Source organism: Halichoeres trimaculatus, unplaced genomic scaffold (genome assembly GCF_033239565.1).
Source record: "Halichoeres trimaculatus isolate MK-OKI-2021-1 unplaced genomic scaffold, fHalTri1.1 fHalTri1_scaffold_8, whole genome shotgun sequence".
In the NCBI taxonomy this organism is placed as follows: Eukaryota; Metazoa; Chordata; class Actinopteri; order Labriformes; family Labridae; genus Halichoeres; species Halichoeres trimaculatus.
This window is the reverse complement of record NW_027437186.1, coordinates 35713204-35730565: the sequence shown is the minus strand read 5'-3', so window position 1 is coordinate 35730565 and position 17362 is coordinate 35713204. Positions and strand designations below refer to the sequence as shown.

At 40.8% G+C, this 17362-nt stretch overlaps 2 protein-coding genes across 2 annotated transcripts; one reads left to right on the top strand and one right to left on the bottom strand.

The window, feature by feature from the left end:
* Window positions 1–344: 344 nt before the first annotated feature.
* Window positions 345–2951, bottom strand: mrps6 (mitochondrial ribosomal protein S6). The gene is made up of 2 exons (XM_074676202.1): window positions 2488–2951; window positions 345–462 (listed from the first exon to the last, which is right to left on the bottom strand). The coding sequence occupies exon 1, from the start codon at window positions 2824–2826 to the stop codon at window positions 2494–2496; it is 333 nt and encodes a 110-aa protein (XP_074532303.1). The 5' UTR covers window positions 2827–2951; the 3' UTR covers window positions 345–462; window positions 2488–2493.
* Window positions 2952–4008: 1057 nt separating this feature from the next.
* Window positions 4009–12418, top strand: nolc1 (nucleolar and coiled-body phosphoprotein 1). Its single transcript, XM_074676234.1, has 14 exons — window positions 4009–4187; window positions 4516–4571; window positions 4810–4967; window positions 5074–5183; window positions 5267–5387; window positions 5488–5597; window positions 5718–5841; window positions 7386–7523; window positions 7602–7676; window positions 7759–8115; window positions 8338–9729; window positions 9842–9975; window positions 10057–10140; window positions 11419–12418. The coding sequence occupies exons 1-14, from the start codon at window positions 4077–4079 to the stop codon at window positions 11575–11577; spliced, it is 3129 nt and encodes a 1042-aa protein (XP_074532335.1). The 5' UTR covers window positions 4009–4076; the 3' UTR covers window positions 11578–12418.
* The last annotated feature ends 4944 nt before the right edge of the window (window positions 12419–17362 follow it).

Here is a 17362-nt window from a genome sequence, read left to right as displayed (position 1 = left end):
CACGTCATGTGACCCATTTAGAGCACTTCTTTATTGTGATTGCTGAGCTAATCTTCAGCATTTCCCCCTGATTGAAACTGCATGTTTAAACTGTTTTTGCTACATAGCTGCTTAATGTGTTTGCTGCGTTTGGATCGAAAAATACTAAGCAAAGGTTGATTTACACAACATGAGGAACATTCCTGCCTACTTTAAGGAATGGGTCTTACAAAGATCTGGGAGGATTTGTAACCTTTGATAGTTTCACCTTAATTACCTCTGAATCCTCAGTAGCGGGGTCTTATTTATTTATTTATTACTTTTAGGGGTTTCTCAGAAGAACAACAAATGAAGACAACTTAAAACCAGTATAGAAAAAAAAGTATTTTATTCCAATGACATCCAAACGCAGGTCAGCAAACAGGGTACAGGTCAAAGAGGGAAGCGTCACGCTGCAGAACTCTTGGAGACGGGATGTGAAACCTGTAAAACAAAAGGAGAACAAGCATTACAAACACAGGGTGAAATTACAGCACAGTCAGCAGGGCATGATCCCCATAAAGAGAAGGAAAAGTCCACTTACAGCATGACTCTGTTAAATGAAGTCACATAAAGCTGCACCTACTGCGTTTTAGAGCATGACTTGGAGGCGGGTAGGAGACAGACCCTAAGGAAGTTGTTTTTTTAATTTTTCTGCAGCAGATACTGTCAGTTAGTGGTAAAAATGACTTTTTATTGACATCAGGATTGGTTTTATAATCAGAAAAAACAACCTACACACATTCTACAGAAAATCAATGAAGGAATAGGATGTATCAGTTTGTCCTTGAGTAAAATGCACAGAAAACCCTCATGAGCTTTGAGGAAATTTGACAAAAATAAAAGACATTTAACAGATTAAGTTTTTATTCCGTGCTTCTTAAACAACTGTTTTCATCTGACAACTCCTGGTCATTTTCATACCCCAAATTGTTTCATGAGTTTTCAACTGTATGTAATGATTTACAGATGATATTCTCAGGTCCAGCTGCATAACACGAACCTTGTCAAAAACAAAGTAAGGGTATTAAAGTGAACATCTTTGACCTGTTATCAGTGCTGCTGTAACAACTCAAACCATGTGATTCTCTGGTGGTGTTTACCTTTGGCCTGGTGTTTTTATCTTTCTGTCTTTCTCTCAGTCACAATCTTTTTCTCTTCTTTTAAAACATCATAAAAACAACATGTTAAGTTTGACATTCTGACACCATGATACAGTTAAGTTACAGTTAGTGTAACCATCATCATAACAATGTGAACAATTTGGTCAACCATCCCATGATCTCAAGGGCAATTTTAATTTCCTTTGCAATATTCCTGTCTGCTTCAAACATGCAGTTAAGCAGAGACTAACTGACCTATTAAAGCTCCACAGCCTGAGGAAGGGTTGTATTTCTTAATCAACAATAGCTACACCAGTTTGTAAAAACTACTTAGCGCTGTGGACCTAAAGCAAAAGCTGACAACATATTGGAAGAAGTATTTGCACATGGTCCTTATTGGTGTTAAGCTTTCAGAAACAACAGTTTTAAGATTTAATACCCGAATTCAGGGGTTTTCAGACAATTTTAGACCAAGGACCCTTTTCAGGTGAGACCCTCTCATTAATGAACATTGATTAGCGTGTTTTGATACTATAAAACTATGTACTATGTAGTGCTTTGCGATGATAGAATTAGGCTACATTTATGGGTATTTCATTTTGTAAACTTTGAGGAAATGTTGGTTCAAAGGTGCTTTTTGTTTTGAAGGTTTTTTCCATTGTTACACAATATGAAGTGATAAACATGGCGTGATCATATCAGAGCTGATCTCATGGTACAAAACTAAACTAGGTGGGAGTGTTAGGAATTTTTTTTTTATTTTAATCATTTCTTGGGTGCAAGAAATCCCAGTTTGTTACTATGCTTTTTCGTTGACACAGCACAATTTACAATCTTTTTAAAATTATTCCACAGACCTCACTTTGAGAATCACTGCCCTAATTTATTAGTCAATAAAGATACAGGCTGTATCTATAATTTCAAGAAAAATCAGTCATGAAATCCTGTTATTGATATTTGTTTTGTCTTAAATCAAATTGTGCACAGAGGATAAAACTTTTTTCGAATGTGATGACCTGCCTGTTTTATTTATTTATTTTTTGTTCAAGCAGAGTAAATGAAATATAATCTCTATATTATGATTACATTTTTTTCTTGTAATCCAGTTAAATACAAACTTTTGTCATTCTCTTGAGATACTATGCAGTTTTACGCCCAAATTTCACTCAGAACTGCTTATTTTTTCTGTCTAAAAAGGACACACTGTCTTTAACTTTGTTCACAGATAAAAGGCCAAAAAATGTGAACACCTCCTGATGAGTTGATGTTGATGAGACGGTGAATTTGCAGCTCTTTAAATATCTAAATAGATACAGTATAAGTATTGCATCTCACTGGTCCGATCACCCTCCTTATTGTGCCTTACATTTCATCACTGCTGGGGGCCACAGCAGCTCTTGCTGGAAACCGGACTGTCCTTTTTCAGCACCGTGGGCTTCACCACGTCCACATCTCGGTGCAAATGATCCAATAAGCTCGTCAGGGTGCTGGGGGCTGCGTAGAAATCCACCAGAAAGTAAGACCCTCTCGCGTGTCTCTGGTTGTGTTTGGTGATCTTGTAGGGCAGCAGTTTCTCCCCAAGGCTCTCCAGGTCCCGGACCACCGCTCCCCGCTCCATCAAGGTCTCCACGGTTCGCCGGAGAGCGGCCGCGGTCTCCGGGCGCTGCATGGCCTTCAGGATCAGGGCGAGTTCGTAACGGGGCATTGCTCCGGCGGAACAGTCCTCGATTCACGCTTTAGATCCAGAAGAAACTATGTCAGTGTCATTGACTGCGCTCAAAGACGACCATGTTGTTATGACACGAGGAAGAGGAAGAGCTTTGGTGATGACGTAAATAACATGCGCCAGGCTGAGGAATCTGCTGGAAAGAATTATATGCATTAAAAAAGATTCTGTTTAGATTTATCTGTCATTTTTCCCCTCTGTATTTAATTTCTTCTGTTCTACACAAGTGTGCTGAAGAATTTTTATTGTCATTCCCTACCGGGAGTTTGTAATTTGCAGTGTGTTAATTGTTAATAGATAATAATAATAATAATAATAATATATATATATATATATATATATATATATATATATATATATATATATATATATATATATATATATATATATATATATATATATATATATATATATATAATTAGAATAATATCAGTTATAATTATTATTATTATTATTATTATTATTATTATTATTATTATTAAATCCCTAATTTAAAATAGATGTATTTTTTTCTTCTTTATTTTTAAATTCTTCTTCTCTTTGTGTGTTTAAAGGTGCATTATCAAAGTTGTTGTTTGGAGCATTGAAAAAAAACACTGGAAGAAAAAAATCATTTATGATGTACAAACTATGTTGCTAAACTTTTAAGATTTTTTTTCCTTAATTTTCTTTAAAAAAAAAACAAAAAACTATAACATTGTGCACCAATGTACTGCTTACTGTTATTTATGTTATTGCTGGGGTGGAGTGGCAGAGGGTGGGATTGGAGGGGTGGATGTTACTGTGTTGTTGTGTTTTATAACCTCATAAAAACTATAATACCTAAAGTGATTTTAGTAAATACCACATTTTCACTCTATCAGCAACTCTATTCTCCATCGATAAATTAGCCTAGCTGAATTTGAAAAGTTTCTTAAGACTAATTCAGACCAATAACAGTAATCTTTTCATATATCTTAAATATTTTCTTAAAAGAGGAACAAAAACTTTAAAAATTCTACAAAAAAGAGTCGGAATGGCAGTGCAGTACAGGACGTTACAGTGATTTCTTAAGGTTAGGTGATAAAAAAAAACTGTCAAAAAAAGCTTAAAAATAACCTTAAAAATAAAATACATTTCAAACATATGTAAATGAGGCCGAGTATTACATCATGATCCTGCGCCATCGCACATGCCCACAAGTGACGCGCCAGTCCACTTCCGTTCCCTGCAGAAAGAGCGTGGTAAAGATGGCGGCGCAGAACTCAACGCCGAGTGATCTTTACAAATGCGTTTATTCGTTTCTGCTGGAGAACAAGTTCACCAAAGCGGCTCAGCAGTTTCTGAAGCAGACTAAAGTGGTAAGCAGCTCACTGTGTGTATGTTACAGCCAGGCGGACGTGCTGTCTGTCCCCAGGTGCTCTGTCGCGATGTATGGAGCCTACGTAGCTCACGTTATAGGTTCCTCCTCGTGCAGGGACCATGCAGATGTGTGGATGCACGTGTGTGAGAGGAGGAACATGTTTTCACTGTTTTCTAACAAAAACCTAACCTTAACTTTTCCAGTCTTTATTTATAACTGTATGACAAATATAGTGACTCAAATTGTTGAGTTATTGTTGATTTTGTGAGATTTTCATAAACTTTGATCCACAGCCTGAACTCAGAACTTCATGTCTCTTTTTACAGACTCCCCAAGATGAAAACGATGAAAGTCTGGTCAACATTTACAACTTCTGGGTGAAGTGAGTTGTCAATTGTATTTTACTTTTTTAAAGGCCATGTTAGGTTGTTAGTTTATTTATTGAGTTCCATATTAAAAGTTAGAAATGGGTGTGTGTACATAAGAGTAATAATCCATGAGGAATTAAACAACATTAAAGACACCAACCACATATTGAGATCCTTCTGCATTCCTATACAAAAGTTAAGGAATTTAGCTCTTATAACAAAACGAATTCACTTCACTTTGGGGTCCCTCAGGTCTCCAGAAGCCAGGAAAAGAAAAACTCCTGCAGACACAACTGAAGCGACAAATGGTCCGTCAGCCAAGAAACCCAAACCCAGCACAGAGAGTTCCAGCAGTGAGGAGTCGAGCAGCGAAGATGAGAAGGAAAAACCAACCAAGGCAGCCCCAGCAGGTAAAGATGTGTTTGCTTTGGGTGGAGAAAGTAAACCTTTTTCTGATTCTGAAACTTTGTGCAGCATTTCGTTAATCACTATCATACCTTGTGTTTGTGCTAACAGCCAAGGTGGTTCCTGCTAAAGCTGCAGCAGCTGCCAAAGCTGCATCCAGCAGCAGTGAAGACTCGAGTGATTCAGAGGAGGAAAAAGCACCTGCAAAGCCTCCTGCGAAGGTTGAAGTCAACATTCAAACCAGAGAGGCAAAACTTTGAAAATGTGTCTTGTATTGCTGCTAAAATGTAATTCGTCTGTGCAGGCTCCTGTGAAGCCAGCAGCTGCAGCGCCTGCTGCAGGCAGCACAAGGAAGAAGGACACCAGCTCTAGTAGCGAGGAGTCTGACTCTGAGGATGAGCAGCCCACCAAAGCTGCTGCAGCGAGTGAGTAACTGGAAGTGTAATCCAGCTGTGTTCACCATTGTCAAGCTCAGAATGAAAAGTATTATTTTTTTAACAATGTGTTTTTATATCTGAATAATAGAACCCATAGCTGCAGCAAAAGCAGCCGTCCCTGCTAAAGGTGCAGCTCAGAAAAAGCAGGAGAGCAGCAGCGAAGATTCATCTGATTCTGAAGATGAAGAACCAGTGAAGGTAAGAAGCTGCTCATTGTAGAGATTATTTTTTAAACTATTCAAACCTTGTTTTTAAAGTCAGGATTTGTAGCAGGGTTGTGTGCATACAGCAGACTTAATCCGTATTCTCCTCTCTCAGAAGGCTCCAGTGAAGCCTGCTCCTGTAAAGGCTGCTCCTGTGAAACCTGCTGCTGCCGCCGAGTCGAGCAGTGAAGACTCATCTTCTGAGGATGAGGCCCCTCCCAGCAAAAAACCCAAAGCTGGTGTGTTCCTACCTTCTGTTTTTTCAATTATGAGCATAATAGATTCATTACAGTGTCACAAAAACAGCTGGATCATCTTTATTTAAGTGTAGAAAGTGTGGATGATCTTAAATGTGAGCTAGAATCCTCTCCACGCTCTCTGTTTTTGTTTATTTTATTTTTTTAATTTTTAACACTTGAGATACTTTGCGCTTTTTTTTAAACTTATTTTTAATTTATTTTTCTCACCAATACCAGTACAATACGAAAAATAGTCCTCTTTTCTTTTTTTTAGCTGTATAATAATATTTCAGATTTTAAGTAAAATGCAAACCAAATCAACCACTCCAAATAAACCTCTTTTAAATAATACATATGAATAAACAGGTACATAAATGTTCTAAAAAGTAGAAATAAATAACAAACATGGATAAAGCTTTTTGTCATAAAACAATGAAGTGTAATCCACTCAGAGATATCAAGTGTACAAGCAAATTTAGACCCAGGGAATAATGAATTTGAAGGTTTCTTTTTGGAATCTTAATTGGTTTGTGATTTCTTTTGTTTGATAAATGTCCCAAACTATCTGTATCCACATGTTGTGAGTGGGAGGCTCTGGTTTAAACCATTCTAAGGTATCGTCCTAAATGTCCAAGGGCAATTCAGAGTCCCACTAAATAAGATATTAAACTAGTACTTTTTGTGGAGGACCTCTTTCAGTGCACTAAATATTTATCTCCAGAACAAACTTAACTTCAGACATGATCAGAGTATGTTGCTAAGATAGGGTTCCTTCGACAGGATCAGGGATGTGCCTGGCACATTTTGAATGACTTCTCTTTTTTTGAGCCATGATTGTGATTCTGATGCATCATAAGCCCCGTTTCCACCAAGCGGTTCAGTTTAGTTTGTCTCAGTAAGACATGCATTTTGTGGTGTTTCTTCTGACTAACCCGAGGACAGATCCCCTAATAACCGAGACGAACCGTCTCCCTTCTTAGGACCCTTCTGTTGGGGTGTCAGATTAAACAAATCCGATCCCAGAAGGTGGAGCTAGAAACACTGCAGACTGTTGATTGGTGGAAAGAATGGTCACTTCCTGTATGACAGGGGCAGCTGTATTTCTCCTGGTAGCACACAGACTTCTCTGAAACAAAGCTTGATTGTTCTTTGTGTCAAAGAGCTACATGCCAATCACAGAGAGGACGAAATGCTGCATATCTTCCATCGTTGCTCTTTGTTTACTGTGTCGCGTTTTTCTTCTTTGTTGGATTTATTAGCGGGGTAAACTGTGTCGCTGTCACGCTATTATTTAACTGATGCTGCTATCGGCATCCAGCTTACATGCCACCTACCACAAGGGGGCACAGTTGGCTATGGAAATGCAAACATGATCAGGCTCAACCAATCCAACCCCGTTTTCACTTTAGTCCCCTCCTCCTCCTGCCCCGTTAAGTTTTCTCCGTGACCCTAACAGAAAACCCGATTCTAGTGCATTAATGATTTTTGATATGAATGAAGTCTCTGGTTTCTGTGATGATGCTGATGACTTTTTGTCCTGGCAGGAGAGTACAGTGCTGTCCCTCCTCCTGCTGCAGTACAGAAAGCTCCTGCTGCCCCTGCTGCCACCAAAGCTAAGGAGAGCAGCTCCTCAGACAGCAGTGATGACAGCAGTGACGAGGAAGAAGAGAAGAAAGTGCCTGGTAAGAAGTTTCTTCCTCTATGTGTTTGTGGAGTTAGTGTTTTTGAATGCTTTTCTAACGGTAGTGTTTTTCTCACAGCAAAACCTGCAGCAGCCAAACCAGCCGTGTCCAAACCTGCTGCAAAAAAGAAAGAGTCCAGCTCTGAGAGCTCAGGTAGCAACTACAACCACAGCCAGTCCTTCTCCTTTCACTTTGAGTGTGTGTTCAGGTGTTCATTATTCTCATGTTGTTCCAGACTCCAGCTCAGATGAAGAGGAGGAGAAGAAGAAGCCTGCAGCCAAAGTAACTCCTGCAAAACCTGCTCCAGCCTCTAAACCTGCTGCAGCCAAACCTGCTGCAGCAAAGGAGGACTCCTCAGATGATGACTCCAGTTCAGAGGAGGAGGAGGAGGCAAAGAAACCTGCAGCAAAAGTGACTCCAGCTAAGGCTGCTCCAGCCAAACCTGCTGCAGCCTCTAAACCTGCTGCAGCAAAGGACGACTCCTCAGATGATGAGTCCAGCTCAGAGGAGGAGGAGGAAGCAAAAAAGACCCCGGCTAAACCTGCACCTGCCAAGACCCCCCCTGCTAAGAAAGCTGCTTCATCAAGCTCAGGTAAGAAACATCACCTGATCTGTCTATGAGCTGTGAGCTGTATGTGAATCAGTCACAAGTTATTAAAGATATCTCTCATTTAAGATTAAAATCACCTCAAGTGTAATAAAGTAACATTCTGATCCTTGTCCTTCTTTGCGTCATAACATTAAGTCACCACACATGTCAGTTTAGGGTTGTAGTGCAGCAGAGAGTTTCCTAATTATTCTTCGTTTATCCCAGATTCAGATAGCAGCTCTGAAGATGAGGCGCCTGCTAAACCTGCTGCAAAAACTGCTGCCACACCAAAACCTGCTGCTGCTGCCAAACCTCCAGCGAAGGCAGCAGAGAGCAGCTCTGACTCCGACGACTCCTCTGAAGACGAAGAACCAGTGAAAGCCAAGCAGGTGGCTAAACCAGCGACTCCAGCCTCCAAGCCTGCAACTCCTGCAGCCAAACTTGCAGCAGCAGCAGAGAGCAGCTCTGACTCAGACTCCTCTGATGAGGAGGACACTGCAGCGAAAGCTAAGCCAACAGCAGCAACACCGGCTTCAAAGCCTGCAACTCCTGCAGCAAAACCTGCAGCAAAACCTGCAGCAGCAGAGAGCAGCTCTGACTCTGACTCTTCTTCTGAGGATGAAGAACCAGCGAAAGCAAAGCCAGCGGCTAAACCAGCTACTCCTGCTGCAAAGCCTGCTGCTGCTGCAAAGCCTGCTGCAGAGAGCAGCTCTGACTCTGACTCCTCTGATGAAGAGGAGCCAGTAAAAGCCAAACCAGCTGCAGCTAAACCTGCAACACCGGCTTCAAAAGCAGCAACTCCAGCAGCAAAGCCTGCAGCTGCTGCAGCAGAGAGCAGCTCTGACTCTGACTCTTCCTCTGATGAGGAGGATGCTGCAGCCAAAGCTAAGCCTGCTGCAGCTAAACCCGCAACACCGGCTTCAAAGCCTGCAAAGCCTGCAGCTGCTGCAGAGAGCAGCTCTGACTCTGACTCTTCTTCTGAAGACGAGGCTCCGGCTAAGGCCAAACCTGCAGCAGCTAAACCAGCTACCCCTGCATCAAAGCCCGCTACTCCTGCTGCAAAGCCTGCTGCAGCTGAGAGCAGCTCTGACAGTTCTGATGATGAGGAGGAGGCCTCCAAACCTGCAGCCAAGAAACCGACACCTGCAGCGGTGGCAAAGAAACCGGCTCCTGCAGAGAGCAGCGAGGACAGCTCCAGTGAAGAGGACGAGGAACCCAAGAAGGTCACAAAGCCTGCTGCAGCAAAGCCTGCTGCAAAGCCTGCTGCAGCTCCAGCAAAGAAAACAGAGAGCAGCTCCTCCTCAGACAGCTCAGATTCAGAGACAGAGACCAAGGCGACGCCTGCCAAGCCTGCAGTGACCAACGGCAAGGCAGCGACACCTAAAGCAGCCACACCTGCCGCCAAGACCCCAGCAAAGGCAGCGGAGTCTTCATCCAGCGACAGCAGCTCAGAGGAGGAAGAGGAGGCCAGTAAAAAACCTGCAACACCTGCTGCAAAAGTTGTGACACCTGCTGCAAAAGCTGCAGCTAAAGAGAGCAGCAGCTCAGACAGTTCATCAGAGGAAGAGGAGGCACCGCCCAAAGCAGCAACAGCTCCCACCACCCCTGTGATAAACGGTACGTCTGTTCAGTCTTCAAGTGTGACAGCCATCAGGTGACTGTTAGAGTGAAGCATCCTGGGTAAAATATTGAAGGTCTAAGTGATTTTTTTTCTCCACATTTGGTGCAGGAACCAACGGAAAGAGGAAAAAAGGTGAAGAATCCTCAGAAAGTGAAGAAGAAGAAGAGGAGACAGAAATTAAGACCCCCAAGAACAAAAAACCAGCGACAACCACGCCACAGACCTTCCCTAAAATGAAGAAGGTAAGACCTGAAGGCTGCTCAGGAAACTCGAGTTTCAGAGAGAAGAGGAAACATTCGATGACTCTGACTTTTGTTTTTCAGTCTACCAACATCCCGTTTCGTAGAATAAAAGAAGATGAAGTAGAAGTGGATCCTCGTCTGGCCGACAACTCTTTTGATGCAAAGGTGAGTTCAGATACCGCTGTGAGCATTAGCTCTTTAAAAACCTGTGAGGAAATGCTTTGGCCCATTTTTCTTGAACACTTTGAAGTTTCAACATCTGAAGTTATTTCCAATTTACTGCAGTTTAATGAGACTAAAACAGTTTGAACAAAGAAAAACATAAAAACAGAATGAATTTTAGAGGTTAAGTGAAGGAAAAAACCCTGAAATCAATCATCAGGAGCAGATTTTACAGGATGAACTTAGAGATTGAACATTAAAAAACATTTGTACATTAACATTTCTGAGCATTGCTAGTCTCCAGGGCTGGGACGATATGTTATTCTCGTGATTTGATTCTGTTACAATTCTTGGGGTGCTGATCCAATTTAAATTGCGATACTTCAATATTTACAATTTTTGTGATTTTAGTTTGCTTTTCTAACACCAGACCATGAGAAAAAGTGAAATGATGATGATGATGTCTACAGACTATATCAGGCGCCATATTTTCCCATAAAATGCACATCTCATGAGTCAGAGAAACATTTCGCCCTCTACTGGAGAAAAGTTGGAACTTTTTTCAATCCAGTTTATAAACAAAGATTGAAAAAATGAATTTGAATTTGGAAAAAAAAACATTTTTTTAACAAAGAATCCCAATTTTGACATTGTTTGACAAAAAAAATTCCCTATATATATTTTTTTTCCCCCCACCCCTTCTCATACACACACCACTTAAGGATTGCTGCTCCTCCCTCAAAAAATGAAAGTGAAACTTAAGGAGAAAGAGATTCAGCTGGTTACGCTCACTGTACAGTACAAATAAGGCTTGGTGCATTATTTTTCAAAGGATATTTCAGAATAAAAGCCCCAAATCATGCTCAAAAGGTAAATAGAAGACTTGGTACATGGCTTTAAAAAGGTCACCACACAATGCAAAGATCAACCTATACAGATAATTACACACACAAAGTAAAAACTACAAAGAGCGAGCTTCATTCATCCCGAAATTCATCCAAACTTACTATGCCTGTTTTTTTGCACAAAGTTGCTCCTTCAGGCTCAGAATCCTAAACACTTGAGTGAAATTACCATAAAAACCACAAGTCAGCTGAAAGAGCAGAGCCTTAGCTTTCACAAACCATTGAAATTTCTCTGATTGTGTAAACTGTGAAGGAATAACGGTCAGTTTAAGTGTGATGCGCTGGCGCTGACACATCCAGTGTTAAAGGATTGAAGACATGGCTTCTCTTCTTATCCCCACGGCGTAATCCAAACATGTTTGTCTTCTCGTTCCAGTTTGGAGCAGAGGGAGACTGGGGCCAGAAAGCCAACGACGTGCTCAGGTTCACTAAAGGAAAATCTTTCCGCCACGAGAAGACTAAGAAGAAACGAGGAAGCTACCGCGGCGGAGCTATCTCGACAAGCGTTAACTCGATTAAGTTCGACAGTGACTGAGGACGTGTTTCTCACCTGGACTCTTCTCTACCTGTGTGATCAGGACTGTTAGTTGTCTCCTTCCTTTTCTCTTCCCACAGGTCTTCTAGCATCATCTTCATCACCTTCATCACACTGACAAAAGAATGTGACCTGCAGAGCTGAGCCGGCACTTAAAGGAGCTGGGTTCACCGTTTGTGAGGCTGCAGCTGCAGGAGTGAGACAGATCAGCTGTGATTTAAATATCCATGTGACATTACTTCTTATGGCCACTAGGTGGCTGCAGGCCGCCTGAACAGGGTGGAAATCAAAGGAAATGTTGGGCCCTTTCTTTTTTCATTGTTTTATTCTGTTAACCTTTTCATTCTCAAATGATGAGCTGTTATTTCTGTGGTGTGTTTTCATTCATGTGCTTGGACAACAGCAGGAGGCCGGTGACAACTTTCACTGGAGTATCTACGATTCTTTGGTTGTTAGTCAGTTTTTTTTGGATGTAGAGACAGTTTGTAACTGTTTTCTCTTTTCGTCACATAAACATTAAGAGAGTAGAACTGAGTTTTATACCAAGTATTTATTAAGTTTTATTCCAGTTCAACTTTAAGGACCTTTGAAGCCATCTTTCCTCTCCTCTCTTTAGCTTTGAGTTGATCCGTGTTTCTGTCAAACTCTCTTGAATCTGTCCATCGGTGGTCTGGAGTTATCTTTGACAACCTGACTGAGAGCCATGTTTGTTCCACTTCTTTGACTTAACTATAAGAGCTTTTGCGCATTTCTAATTTTTTATTATCAGGTCTTGTAGCGGGAATTAAACGCTTAATAAATGTTGTGATTCTTGTTTCTAAAAATAAACAAACCAAACTGATTTGTTGCTGTCGTGATGTTTTTTTTTCTCATTCAGTGTTTACTAAAGTAACAAACAGAAGAGGAAAAAAATATAAGCCTAGTTTACTTTTTATAAACAGGTTTATTACAGACTGTGCCCTTTATTTATTCTGATGTTAAAAAAAAAAAAAAAAAAAAAAGCCCTGGAAAATTAAAAACCTTCACTGGTCTTATTTTCCCTGTGATCCAAAGAATTAAATCTGGATCAAAATGATCCGGATTTGGAAATCCTATTTCCTGCTACCCAGGCTCAGGTAGACTCAGGCAGGCCCAGTTTTTCAAAGCAGCATTTGATTGGCTCACCCTGATCTGGATTAGATACACAAAACTAGCATACATCTCAGATGCTGTGAGGAGGATCTGTTTCAATTGATCTCTCTCGCCACCTTGCGGCCCGGAGTCTCCACACACTTGTAAATTATTTACAGTGAAAATTTGTCTTTGTTCACGTCAGTTTATTACTGGATTTAACGCGCAGAGGTAAGATATTCATCAGTACAGTTACGTAGAGTTACGGTTTAAAACGGGACTTGTAAACGCTAAAGGTGCCGGCTACATGTTAGCAGCACTATTAGCAGCTCAGTGCTCCGCGCCGGTATCTGTAGCTAACGTGACAAGCTAACTGTCTCGGCCCGAGCTAAAGGCTAACTAGCGATTAGCTTGTGTTCCATCTCTCTCCTGTTTCTCTTTCTTTTCTCTTCTGTCCTTTTTCTGTCTGACAGTTAGGCTCCAGTGTCCACCATCACTACAAAATTAATCATAGAAATTATCTTCTGCAGAGAAAAACGAGAAAAACACATACCGGTATCTCTTTTCACTAGTAAACTTCATCAACCGGCGGGGTGTTGTCATGGAGACTAAAACGTGCCGTAAATCGATCCCGGTCGACTCGATCGGGAAGCTAAGAAGTAGCAATTTAAAATCACCTGTAAACTGTAATATTGACGCAGATAATCTCATTTAAAAGTGTGGACTATGATCAGGCAGATACCTAGTAGAGAGACTTTTTCTAAGATTCACTTTCAAACTCTTCACAGCCCCTTTGACAAAACATCGTAGATATTTGAAAAATCTCAATTAACAAATGGCTAAATGGCCGACAGTTAACACAATAAAAAATCTTCAGGGAAAATACATAATACACATAATACTGCGTCCTGTACAATAATGCGACCAGGTGTCCTTTTGATCCACCTGAGCCTGTTTAGGAACCAGACCAACCTCTGAATCTGTCACAGTGAGGGATGATTGTTTCTATGAAATTAATATACAGAGAAGAATGACAGAAAAATATGATTTATGTTTGTTATTTCATGGAAACAAAATAATTTTATTTTGTTCTTACTTTACTGAAAGGCTTCGTTGGTAACATCTGTCTACATTATTACTATAAAGCTGTTAAACAAGTCAAGTGAAAATATCACAAGTTTATATACTAAATGATACAAATGCTGTATTATTTGATCAACTTTAAAGTTTTACTACATTTTCTGGGGATAATTCTGTTTATTTTGATCAAGAGATCAAAGATCCAGATCCTCAAGTTTCAAACAACACAAAGTGAAAGTTTAATCCAGAGTCACAAAATGCTTCTTTCCCTTTTGAACTGATGCGATCCGAAAACCAAAATCTGCTCAGATCACCTCTGAACAACTGACCCAAGAATATTGAGAATGCATTCATCCTCAATCTGGGTTTATTTTTTCTTCAGGAGGATGTACAAGTTCCCATTAAAACCACCAGATGGCAGTGTCAGACTTCTTTTCATGAGAACTGCCCTGATAGAAAGTGAAGTGACCCCCTCTCTGAGCTATGGGACAGTTCTGACTGTAGCTGCTGTGTTTGAGCACTGACGGGTGTCCTGCTCCTCAGTAAACAAAGGCTGTGAGGAATAAATAAGAGATTTTGAATAGGACACATCAGTGTAGCACTGTGTCTCCACAAAGACAGCAGAAGTGACAGGAAGACAGATGAAAAATAAAGGTCAAAGGTGAAGCAGAGGAGGTGAGATCCTGAGCTGAAGCTCCTGAAGTCTGAATCCAGCTCCCATGATCAAAGGTCTGCAACTTATTAGATCTTTATATAAACTTTTTTTTTTTTTTTTTTCAAATTGTGAGATTATTTCTTTGTTGTGACAGTTTGTCTTATTACTTTAGAGGAACAACGCCTGTTCCACAAACAAGTGGCTCCATTTAGAAGAGGAATAAACAGACTTTATAACAGATTCATTACCAAGATGAGATGTGTTAGCATAATTGAGCACTGCTGAGGTGTCCTTGAGCAAGGCACCATAGCCCCCAGCTGCTTGGTGTTGGACAAAAGCGTCTGCGAGGTGAAACTGTAACTTTCTGTGCTGAAAATCTCCCCTAAAGACAAAAACCTTGTGGAGATCCAGACTCAAAGTAGCAGGAGGACACCGCTGACAGACAATTAAGATTAAACTCTCATCAGTGCCATAACAGAGATGATAAATAAGGCTTATTATGCAGGAATTAAATCATAATATATCACAGATGGCCCATAATGCCTTGCCTAACGGCGCCTCTGCCTTTACTCTGCAGTGTAATCCCTGGACGTACTCCTCCGCTCCGTCCACACATAGAGAGGACGGACGTCTACAGAGCTGTCAACACCCAGGGAGGTCTACAGTCACTCCAAATACACCCCCTCCCTCCCTGAGAGCACGGAGCGATGCTTCACTGATCAGCCAGTGAGGAAACCTGATGGAGCGTGCCTGCTTCAGCTGCTGAGCAGAGGCTGCAGCTCAGAGAGTGGAGCTGTTACAGGAGCGTGGTCAGTGCAGAGGTAACTGTTGCTGAGAGAGTCAGGGTGTTGTTGCTAGAGACAAGATTAAATCTGCAGAGTCAGATCTGTTCACACCACAGGCCTGTTCACTGTGGTGGTTTTCAGAGTCCAGCTAAAGAGACTGAAGCCCTGAGGGACTCCTTCATGTTTCCCTTCTCAGATCTGTGAAGCTGGATTCAGACATCAGTCCTGAATGATTGAGGCTACTACAGCAGTTACTTTCTGTTGGCTGAAGGATTTATGAACATTTTCACACCAGTATTCTTTTTTATAAATGATTTAAAGGCTGAACTTAAACCTGTGAAGAATTTTTTTCTTCATGCAAAATAAAGTAGCCACAGCTAATCACAATTAATTCCTGAAGCAATATATTTCAACCTTCAACATTCAACAACCAGTGCTAAATATTGACTAAGAGCTGGATCTGAGACCTTCTGACTCATTTAACCCCTGAGGACAAAGAGAAGGGTCAGATTAAGAGTTTAAGTCAGGGGTCTGCAACCTTTGCTCTCACAGGAGCTATTTTGCCTCAGCTCACCTGGATTAAAGTCATTCCAGAGCCACGAAATCTACTTTATCTTCAAAACAAAGCCAGAAAGTGTATAGATTCTAAACATATTTAAAATCTAGTGAATACTTAGCTAAACGAGAAGTTTTTTTAATTTTTACATTGCGTATGTGGGGTCTTAGATCTTTATTTTAATACATTTTCAAATATTTAAAAAAAATTAAGAAATTTTAAAAATTAAAAAAATTGACAAGGAATTTAATTTTTTTAGATTTCAACATTTTTTAGAAATTTTAAAATTTTGCAAAGATTTTAGAATTCTTAGTTTTTTTTTTTTTAAAATAGAAAAACATATTTTTTATTTCAAAAAAGTGTAAAAAAAAATTAATTATTATTATTTTTTAATAATACCTGAATTTTCTAACAAATATTAATAGTATTGATCAACTTATTACTTATTGATGTTTGCTAATGTCTTGCCTCAAATAAAGCATGTATATTAAGCTAGCAGGCTGGAAGTTAGAAACAGGAAGTGATTTAGTTCAATAATAATTTTTACAGCTACAACGAGCCACTGCAAAGGAGTGAAAGAGCCACATGAGGCTCCAGAGCTGCTGGTTGAGGACCCCTGGTCTAAGTGTCCCCTGAACAGATGAGTCTTCAGACATCTCTTAAAGTAGAAAGGGACTCTGTGGATCATATAGTATAGTTTGAATTTGATTGGGTGATTGGGTGATTAGGGGACGTGCTGTTTTGAGCTGGTTAAAGACCAGACATGCTGCTGCGTTCAGGGTAATCTGTAGAGGTTTAAATGGCTAGAAGAGAGCACCAGAAGCTGTGTGTACTGTCGCGTCAGGTAGGGTCTGATCCTCCTGATGTTATAGAGGAAATAGCTACATACTTACATATACTTTTAAACACAAGTACAGGGATGAAGGATTGGTAATGATAACAGCTCTCAGGTTGAGGACACTGATGAAAATGAGATATGACGGAGCATCTTGAGGATGTTTAGTCCAACATCCTTTGACGTTCTGTGTGATTATTCAGCCAAAATTCAGCTGTGAAAGGACGAAGATGAGGAATACTGATGAGAGGCTCTTCAAACCCGTCTCCTGCTCTGCAATCACTCCCGAGCACCACTTCCGTCTGTCTGTCAGTCCCGGGGATGTGTTGAGGAGAGCAGGCCGGCTCATTTCAGGCCAGCACAGCAGAGCGTGTGTTTGTGTGTGTGTGTGTGTGTGTGTACGCAGGAGCTGCAGGACAATCTTTTAATGGGCAGCAGAGCCCGGGACAGCCCATCCTGTCCATTTCAATTAGCCTAAACTGCTGACTGTTCTCACACACGCACTCACATTACCATCTTTTACTTCTCTTGGCTCACGCTCAAAGCCACTGCACACGATCAGCAGAGCATTCCCACCCTCAAAAACATCTCACCACATTTCATTACACATGACAAACGAGCGCTTTGGTGGCCCGTAGATTAGTCCTGCTAATCCCGCTCCTGCTGCGCCTCTGTCAGGGAGAGAAACCGAGAACATGGCAGCACAACAATCACACTTACAAGTGGAGCAGAACACCACAAACACAGCTTAATCACTTTTGATA